Source organism: Phanerochaete carnosa (genome assembly GCF_000300595.1).
Source record: "Phanerochaete carnosa HHB-10118-sp unplaced genomic scaffold PHACAscaffold_1, whole genome shotgun sequence".
In the NCBI taxonomy this organism is placed as follows: Eukaryota; Fungi; Basidiomycota; class Agaricomycetes; order Polyporales; family Phanerochaetaceae; genus Phanerochaete; species Phanerochaete carnosa.
The window spans coordinates 1,151,751-1,161,675 of record NW_006767628.1 but is presented as its reverse complement, the minus strand read 5'-3'; the positions used below and the strand labels follow the sequence as shown (position 1 = coordinate 1,161,675).

The following is a 9,925-nucleotide window of genomic DNA, read 5'->3' as shown; positions in this document are numbered from 1 at the left end:
CGTTATCTGGTAATTCCTCGATTTCGCACTTTTGAATTCTTTTTGAGAAGTCTAGAGTGCCTTTGTTCCAGTTGATGGATGGGTTTCTTTCTTGTAACCAGTCCATGCCGAGGATGATGTCTTGTTTGCCTAATTGGGTAACTAACAACCTTTCTTTGGTAGGTTGGTTTCCCACGTTCATGTCAATTTCGACTTTGTTGCGAATAAGCCCCAATTCGTTCGGGGTTCCGTCGACATTGAATACTTTGATTGGTTTTTTCAAAGGTTTCTCTTGTAGTCCTAGCTCCCGGACTGTTCTTCAATTGATGAATTTGCCTTGTGCTCCTGAGTCGACTAGTGCAAGAACTTTTCCAACGGTTTCTTTTGCTCTGATTTGGATGGGAATACGCATTAATTTTGATTGCATATCGGCAATTAATACAGAGGAGATTGATATTCTAAGAGGTGTTGACGTTGGGGCAACCCTCAGACATGAAGATCCGGATTAGCTTCAAGATATCGGGCGAAGAGATCCTGAGCATCTTCTTGAGAGAGTTTGGTTACTTCTTTGACCAAATCTCTAGGTTCGTTGTTGAGATCAATGAGGTTGGGTTCCTCTCTGACCGTTGTAGCGCGGACATTGGTGGAATTTCCTTTATTCCATTGTCCTGATCTTTGGTTTGTCTAAGGACGGTTGCCTTGTTGCGAGCGATTAGGTTGGTATCTTCCTTGTTGGTCGCGTTGCTGGGGTTTCTTGGGCGAAGGACAATTTCTGGCAATATGTCCCTTGCCTTCGCAATTGAAGCATCGTCCTTCTCGGCGTGTTTGGTCTCGAGATACGGCGTCGATGTCCATGGCATCGGGGTCGCGTTCCTGAGTTCTTCCTCCTCCTCCATTTCCTCCAGAGTGAGAGGTAGTCTTGTCGATCCTTCCCCTTTGTCTTCCTCGTCTGAGCTTGTCCCATTCTATTTCTGCGTTGTCCAGCTTGAGTGCTTCTTCTTGCCATCCTTGAAGTGTGGTTGGCTTCTTTTCTCGTTGGATGAGAGTCTTTGCAAGGACAGATTTGAGTCCTCCTGTATAGGTACGTTGGAGGTAGGTGTCTGTGCTCAGGTTGTTGTACTTGGCTTCTTTGACGAGTCGGTTAAATTCGACGTTGTAGTCATTGACTGAATCGAAGTCTGACTGCATTATTCTGTCGAGTTTTACGATGGCGTCAACTTCGCTATCCACCTTCTGAAAGGCTTTGGCGAAGTCTTCCTTGAATTTGGTCCATGTGGGCCAAGTTGTGCTGGCTTCGTATTCGTCAAACTTGGTGCGACACCAGTCGTGTGGCTTCTTCTCGGTGTTGTTGAGTACAAAGAGAATTTTCTTTGCATCCTTGGTTGTGTCTTTGCCTTTGAAGTAGATGTCGCAATCTTTCAGGAAGTCCTGAATTCGTTGCGTGCCGTCAAACTTCTGGGGTTTTGGGGTAGAGGCATGTTCATTTGCTTTCTGAAGTGCCTCGATCATTTCTCGCATGAGAGTATTTGTGTCTGCCATCGTAGAGGGCATCTGAAGTTGTCTAGTAACTTCGTATATTTCTTCCTGTCGTTCAGGTGGGATGGGTACGTCGAGATCCGGGAGGGGGATATCGAATGGTTCGAGTCTGATTTCTGGTACCTGAAGTGATCCTTGTGCTTCGGGTGTTTCGTCGTCTACTTCGATAGAGGTAGAGGTTTCTGCCCTGCTGGGTGCTCGGCTATGTCTACGAGATTGATCGTATGGGTGTGGTGTCTGTGGTCTGGATGGTGGTACGCTGGCGGATAGTTGAGTTGCTTGTTGGGCTTGTTCTTCTCTAAGCCTGGCTTCTTCGTTAAGCCTGTCCCTTTCTTGGATGAATTCTTCTTGTGCTGGATCGCAGAGGGCGAGTCCTTGTGGTACTCGTACTGTTCCTTGGTATGTGTAGTATCGGTTGGGGCAGAGTTGTTGAAAACAATGTCTCCAATGTCCTTCGTCGTATCAGTGGTAGTCGTGCCTATTATCAGGCCTAAGGTTATGTTTGTGTGCTGCTGTGGCGCAGTCGTTCACCCCAGTTGCTTGTGGAGTAGTCGTCTTGACTATTCTTCGTGGCGTAGACCTGTCTTAGGTCCGCCTTGTTGATAAGCTTTCAGCTAATGTTATGACAGAGGTTTCTTAGCAAGCCTGAAGCTTGTCTGATCGCCTTATCCGCAGATGAGGTTAGAGCAGAATAAAGAAACATGAATATACGAAAGAGCTGAAAGCTGAAGTTGTACTGTACATGTGCAGGGTATATATACTACTGCTCAGCCTAACCTAAGGACTAGTCTACTAGTCAAAGGGACTGCGGGTGAGTCAGTGGAGCTGCGCTCTATGAGTCGACGATGGCTGTACTACTAAACTAGAGTCAGAGACGAAAAAGGAAATGATATCCCACGCCACCATGCCCATCATAACAGCCTCGAGAACACGAACGCCTCATCTTCCTCCTGCGTTTCATTACACTGGAAGTTGAGTGGTTTAATCTTGAGACCGTCGCGTTCTACGGACGCGATGTGTCCGCCGCTGACGTCTTCTACATCGTGGACCACCTGCGTTTCGTGCTGATGATTGACGAGCGCGGGCGCGTGGTGCCCCTCCACGCTTCGTTCGGCGAATTCCTTGTGGACGAGGATCGGTGTAGTGATTCGCTCTACCATGTGGACGAATCTGAAGGACATGCTCACATTGCATGCGCTTGTCTGGCAGCCATGTCCTTCGAGAATTACACATGTCATCTGTGGCAGAGATTGGACTCGGATCTGTCACTCCAGCATACACACGTCAACTTTGAAATAATGGCAAACAGCTGGAAGGACCACATTAAGCAGGCCAAATATACCGCAGAGTTGGAGGAGCAGCTATCTCGGTTCGTGCAAGATACCCGATTGGCCCTCTATATATGGATCGGTGAACAATTCGCACTTAAATTGTTCAACAAGTATACTTTACAGTATATATGGGACTACCTCCAGGTGAGCAATTGGTTTCAACTACGCATGTGCCAAATATATTTGTTGTATGCTAATATCATACTTGTTTGCTATTTGTGATGTAGCCTTCAGGAGCCAGGAGAGCGATATGTTCTGAGTTCTTCAAGTTTGGTATTTATATTGAACTATGGAGACTTGGCTTCTCCTTATCTCCAAGTCATGACCCGCCACAAATCACCTGGGTTTACCTACCTTGGGCGATCCCAAAGCTTCCTCGTGGATACGACGAGCTGCTTCTTAGCCTGGACCTCACTGTTGACAACAACCATTTGGCACGATATCAGACCATCATGGCGAACTTGATGATGGAGATAAACCGAGATGAAACAACCAGGGAGCGGTGGCTGATAGCTTGCAATACTGACTCTTTATATAGGGCTTATCTGAGATTCCAATTCATCTCCGAGAGCTCCATATCCAACTCACCTCTCTGTAACCTATCAGCCGATTATCTCGATGGTTGACCCGTCGACTACCCCACAACCCCGCATATTGTAGCCTCTGTTACTGTATTCAGACGAGGCCAGCAACTGCATCTGCAGACGATAAAGGTCCGACCACGTTTCCGCTACCCCCTCCGAGCCAGCGTGCCGACGAAGAGCAGACCATTTGCACTTCTCATTATGATTCTCATTGCTCTATCCTCGTTAGTTATTGCTGTACGGAAGTGTATGCTAGATTATTCCAGAGACTCACAAACTATGGTCTAGTATGATGTAAATGCCATAGAAGTGACATGTTGCAAAATAAAGTTAGGACAGCGACATAGGGAAATGAGAGAGGAAGTACGATGGGTCACGGAAAGGGCTGTAGAGAGCGATGAGAAAGTGCGTGTCTAGCCCACCATCTCAGTCCCTGCGTCGCTGGGTACTCTTCCCACTGACCATCTCGAGAGTGCCCATCTTGGCTTCGGTGGTCCTGGTGGCATGCCTGGCGGGTTCTTTCCCAAAGCGCACTCCCTCGGCTTCGGCGGTCGTACAGGTGGCTTCTGCCCCGGCGGAAGCACGAGCGGGTTTCTACACCCATTCGTCGCAGCTCGGGCACATACCTGCAGTGAAATCGCGTCCCCGTCACGGGCTAGATGCGCTGCAGGACGCCAGACGTGTGTGCCCTTCAATTGCAGCAGGCTTGGAGACTTTTGTGGGCTTAGGATGGTAGGCATGCACGGCGGCTTCTACGCTTGTTCGCAGAGTTCCTTCACCAGTTGACCGGGAGGCTTCGGTGGAGCTCCAGGTGGGAATGATGGCCGGTTCCTCGCGAGGAGTGTCGTAGTTTGAACGACATGGACGCCTAGGCCTAGGTACGTCGATACAGGTGAAGAAGTGCTGATAGTTGACCTAGGAGCTCCAGTGGACGTGGCTTGACAAGAACACTCAGCGCGCCATCCAATCGGCGCTGCAACGTTTATTCAAAGCCAGTATACTTACGTGCGCTGCTATATGAAGTCATTGTCCGATCACCTAGTCCCAAGGGAGTGCGATTGATGAGAAATCTTGTATAGAGTATGCAAGTGAATGTGCCCACCATAGCGTCTTGGGTACGCTTGTGTGACGGACAGGGGGCCCTGTCCACGGTCTATTGAAGCACGCGTTCGAGGTCTTGCAGACGACCTTACAAGCTCAGGCTGGGGCAGTTCAGAGACTGAGGGTATTATGTGGGATCTTCCGTCTTACATAGTCACGAATACAACTCACCATGATGTCACGCTATGGAAGCTTACAGACCGCAACGCTCAAAGGGTCTCGGACGTTGCAACAGTCCAGGGTCCAATGGCCAAGAGGACCAACAAGTGCCAAAGATGGTGAAGACGACAGCATCGACCATGAGGTGTCGGAAGGTGTCGACCGGTCGAGAGGATCTAGCATGTCCATAAGCATACCGAAATATACGACTGTAAAGTGCGCTCACGTCGGTAAGCTTGACTCTGCTTGAGGGTAAGGTCGTGTAGCTCTAACTAGCATGCGCATATATCTGAGAATAAGCACAGCGCGATAGACCCGAGCGAGCACACGCTCTCTACCGCGCCCGGACTTGGCCGGTCGGAGACTGAGTCGGATATCAAAGGATGCCGGTGACCGGTGATGTGCAGTTTCTCGCACGGTCAGCGCACGGCAACAGCGCCTTCGGAAATCCAGTAGTATCGCGCGGTGAGTGTGGCCAGAGGCATAGTGTCTGAACGAGTTCGCTGGTCAGGCTTTAATGTTGGATTTAATCAGTGCCTGATGAGTGTCATAAACACAGACATGCATGTTGGGCGGCGAGCAGCTGACCGCTGAGAAGGATCATTGACTTATAACATGCTGCACCCTTGCCGGTCCATGCTTTGCTTTTCGTGTGCACGTCCAGGTCCGCGTCTGGCCCAGTGCTTCAACCAAACAAGGCGAGTACCTCTCTTGCAAAGTCGACCTCCAACCGGCCACGCGGAGACGCGATCGGCCTGCAGCTCCAGCGCTTCCTGTTCCTTCGCCGCCGCGGTCTTCTCAAGAGACCCCCAATCGTGCAAGCGGACAGCGTGGCCGCATCGTACGCACAGTACTTTTATTTTGCCTGGCGACGTCTCGTTCCTGGACCTTGTGCTCTCTTCTCAGCGTTGCATCGATAGAGGATGGGTGGCGGGCCAGCCTCAGAGCCTATCGCTCGAGCATTCGTCTTGTCCAAGTACGTCGAATGCCAGAGATATGTGCAACCCGGAGAGTATTATGGCAGAGGTGCGTACCTACGCTGTCTTACTTCGGCGCGTCGCCCATTGCGATTCCAGTTCGTTGGCTCCTGCTTGTACGAGACACGCATCAGCATACAGGCCGTGTCTCTCACCACGCCTGCCCGGCCATGCCCCTCAACATCGGTCTCATAGACTCTCACCTACACGGACTCGGAGAAGACGGCATGCCAGCGCCTGGCAACACCACGTCGGTGACTAGCACGGGATACCGCTCGTTCAACGCCTGGTCGTGACCAAGATGTCCGCGGGCGAGAAGCACCATAAGGACGTCGCCGCCATCGAGCAGGACGTCAGCAGGGCGATGGGCCAACTGTGAGTTCTATCGGTGATGCCCCGGGCTTGACGTCTGACCAACGGTTTCTGTGCAGGATTACTAGTGTTGACGTCTTGTCCATCGCTCTCATGCTTTTTTGGGGGAGCTCAGCCACCGGGGGAATGTCGTGCGGTGTCCACAAAGCCGAAAACCTGCGAAATCATGCTCAACCTGCGTACCATTTCCCGGCACGAGCATACTCAACAAACTTTCGATGCAGCTCACAGCACTTCTTCTGTCCGATACCGCTCCGTCGCCGCCCGAGCAGGACGGCACACCCTCGCCGTCCTCTCACCTGGCGCATACAACATCTTCTGCAATGCTACGATACTGGTTCCCGTCCGGCCAGCTGTGCATTTGTGCCGGGTTGAGCGGGAAGTTGCTTGGACCATTGGGCCTGAACGACGGACACGGAATACCGCTACGTAGGAGAAGCTCAGGGATCTTTGGGACCCGAACGTGGAGAGCGTGTCGAAAGCCGCGGCGGCGCTACTGGATAGGGCGAGCCAAGTTTGATCGAAGCAGGCGTTTTGCTCTGGTGCGTCTCGCTGGTAACCACTCGTGCACTTGGGCTGGTTTTCTGACGGGCTACGGGACTGCAGACAGAACCCGAAATACGAGCGAGTCTCGCTCGTCGAGAACGAAGACGGGAATTGATGTCCACGGCCGCTGACGCACCGCCAGCATTCTCGGCACACATCACTACAATCTCCCGTCTGGCAGGCACTCTTGCAGTCACCAAACCGCCCTTCGGCAGGATCCGAGGCATCTTCACTCTTGCGCTCCCCTATGACGTCATGTGCGCTCTTCCGCTATGTTGAGCTACACGCGTGCCTAGGCTGCCCGCCCTACGCTGAACATTCGGCGAGACGATTCGTCCCGAGTTTATGTATCCGAGGCGCAGACTTCGGCACGTCCAGCTGCATCTCGAACTGTTCAAGCTCTCGAGGTCAACATCGTGCAGACAACGACCATCGTAAATTGTGTGTGAGCACTCGCGCTTGTGCTCGCCGGTAATGGTGTGCGTCCTGTTTTATCTGTACGTTCCGCGCAAAGTTGACACCATCGTACAGCTCCCGTGTATAACATCAAATACTGTGATGCTGTACACGAGCATACGCGGTAGCAACGGCTCGTTCGGGAAGGGATCGACTTTCACGAGTCGTACACGAGCGGGCCATTGCGAGACTCGACACTGCATTCTGGTTATTCTGGTGTATATTCTTAGAAGGCAGTCAACTGAGAGTCAGTGTACGTGCGCACCTAGGCCCAGCTCCATAATATACTTCCGATCAACAACCTTTCACTCCCGGTGGTTGGCGCTCCAAAAACGCGACTCTGGCCGCCCGTTGAACTCTGTGAGCCGCTCGAAAGGCGACTACTCGATCGAAAGGCCTGTAGAGGAGTCTCAAGATTGAAAGCTCCTAGGAATCGATTTGGACAGCATGTAATGGCGGTCTTTCAGCTTCAGCTCTGGGCCGAAGTGAGTGGTCGCTCGCAGTGTCAAAAGATGAGGCGACTGGGTGGAGCATGGAACGGCCTGGAAGAACCTGTGGAAGGACATCTGGCGCAGGGCGAAGATCGTCTCATGGCGAGCATCGAAGGGCGGAGCAGAGCCAGGAGAGCGCAGGCGGATCCCGGCCGGACGCCACAAGGCCTCGGTGATTTGTTCGAGTTCCGCGCTTTGCTGTAATGGAGGATTCTCGCAACAAGCTCAGAGGATGTGACTGCCACACTTGCCGGGGGCTTCAGGCTCTCTCGCTATACCGCCTCGCCTGATATTTCGGTGCCTGCGCCGCCAATATCGAAGCATGCCGGTGAAAGGCATGCGGGGCGATGTGCGGCCTTCGTACAATTAAACTCTAACACACAGCCTGCAACGAGGAACCAGCTTCCCTGCCAATCCATGTCTCATGGCCGTTGATACACGAGGCCAACATATGGTGAATCCACGCATCGCCCGTTCGCTTCTGTGCTGTGAAAGTCTGCCTACACCGTCCACGACACACTCATCATAGTCGACCATGTCACGGTCGCCTCATGGTGCTATTGAGATTGCCCTCGATGTCGCCTCTCCCATCCTCGACTTGGCTGGCGATGCTCTAGGGCTTGCCCCCGTGCCGGGCCTATCTCTTGTCACAAAGGGGCTCAATGCACTCATCGAGAGAGTTCAAGTGCGTGGACCCCGCTCAACTGACGAACGGCACTCTACAACATTTCTACTTCGTTTGTAGGTTGTCCGAGAGAACCAGGGGGCGCGTAGTGCCTTCCTAGCTCAGGCTGATGCGCTGAAGATTGTCATCAACATGACGCCGGCGAACGTGGAGGCCGTAGTCGCCGGGTATGACGGCGATGCACAAGACAAAAGAGAGCTATTGGACAAGATCAGGAGCTCTGACGACCTGCAGAAGCGGATAAGGGATTTGAAGAGGTGCGCTCAGGGTCTAACCGCTGTCTGCCGGAGGTGAAGCTAAACCACCAGCACAATTGACGACCTTCAAGGCCACGCGGAGGAGCTGAAGGGAGGGAAGGGGTTCCGCGGGTTCATGAAAGGTCTCATCTACGGTTCTCAGAACAAAGCGATCCTTTCGGACATGAAAGAAGAGATGGCAGGATCATTAGACCTATTCAAAGTGTGCCAACACCATCAACTATTGATACGCGCTTTGATACATACTTGCTTGCTTCAGCTCGCCGGCTCAATATCCATCGAGAACATCCTTGACAAGGTCGCGCAAGATACGAAGGTCTGTGGGATGCAGTCATCCCAAACGGCTTGTCCATGACATAATTTCACAGCAAATTCAAGATTAGATGCGAGAAAATCAGCGGCAGCTACAACAGCAACTACAGGAGCATCAGCGTCAACAGCAGGAAGATGGTAAGTCTATCCTCCAGTCTCTCGTGCACGCTTCGCTCCTGAGCTAACTCAGACCATCGATCCTGAAGAGAACCAGAGAGTCATAGACTCCATGCCTCCAGCAGATGCAGGTTACCGGTCGGTGGACGAACTCAAGAGCGGGTTCATGCAAGGCACCCGGGAAGAGCTATTCGAGGAGCTGGAGCAGTGGTCAGCTGTTCGATTCCCCGAGGATGAGCCCAAGCAAGTTTGCTACCTCACCGGCGGGGCAGGTCTAGGGAAGTCCTCGATTTCCCATCAATTCTGCGTTCGTCTCGACGCAGCGGATCACCCTTCGCTCAAGCTCGGCGCATCATTCTTCTTCGTCCGCGGTGGCGGGAACCTCGAGGACGCTCACCTTGTGTTCTCGACGCTCGCACGTCAGCTCGCAGTGTCCCAGTCGACCCTTCGCCCTCACATCATCAGCACCGCACGCAAGTACCTTAATCACGGCGAGCGGCAGCAAATGCAACACGCGTTCGAGGAGCTCCTTCGGAAGACTCTCACCGCCGCCCCCGCAGACCAAACACCGACACTGATCGTCATCGACGGGATAGACGAGTGCAAGGACAGGAGGCTGGTTCCCGAGCTGCTTCGGTCCTTGTTCAGTCTTGTCCGGGAGTTACCGTGGCTGTACGTCTTTGCCGCGTCACGGCCGGAGCCTCACATCCTGTCGGTGCTTTCAAACCCCAGCTCAGCCGATGTTGTACACCATATACGACTGGAGGACACGGCTAACAGTCACGATGATGTTGGACGTTACCTCGAGGAGACTTTACCGAAGATACCGTCATACGGCGATTACCTCGAGAAGCACCCGGACGCCCTTGAACGCCTCATCTCGCGTGCGGCCGGCGTATTCATCTTCGCTCGCATCACCGTGAACTTCTTAGACGAGCATCATAGTCATCCGGAGGAATGGTTTGAACTTCTCCTCTCAGGCGGGAGTCCAGCAGCAATGCCCCTCAATGCGCTGTATCTGC

General features: G+C 52.6%; 3 protein-coding genes across 3 annotated transcripts; 2 read left to right on the top strand and 1 right to left on the bottom strand.

Annotated features, from left to right (window-relative positions):
* Positions 1-663: 663 nt before the first annotated feature.
* On the bottom strand, positions 664-2,696 carry PHACADRAFT_189588 (uncharacterized protein; the record flags this gene model as incomplete). Its single annotated transcript, XM_007389853.1, has 4 exons — positions 664-1,624; positions 1,678-1,993; positions 2,047-2,110; positions 2,448-2,696. 4 exons carry the CDS (start codon positions 2,694-2,696, stop codon positions 664-666), a joined length of 1,590 nt encoding a protein of 529 aa, XP_007389915.1.
* A 1,960-nt stretch (positions 2,697-4,656) lies between these two features.
* On the top strand, positions 4,657-4,881 carry PHACADRAFT_246414 (uncharacterized protein; the record flags this gene model as incomplete). Its single annotated transcript, XM_007389852.1, has 1 exon — positions 4,657-4,881. A coding segment is annotated over exon 1 (178 nt), but the record flags the coding sequence as incomplete, so codon positions are not given.
* Positions 4,882-9,408: 4,527 nt separating this feature from the next.
* On the top strand, positions 9,409-9,855 carry PHACADRAFT_84859 (uncharacterized protein; the record flags this gene model as incomplete). The annotated part of the gene is made up of 1 exon (XM_007389851.1): positions 9,409-9,855. A coding segment is annotated over one exon (447 nt), but the record flags the coding sequence as incomplete, so codon positions are not given.
* Between the last annotated feature and the right edge of the window lie 70 nt (positions 9,856-9,925).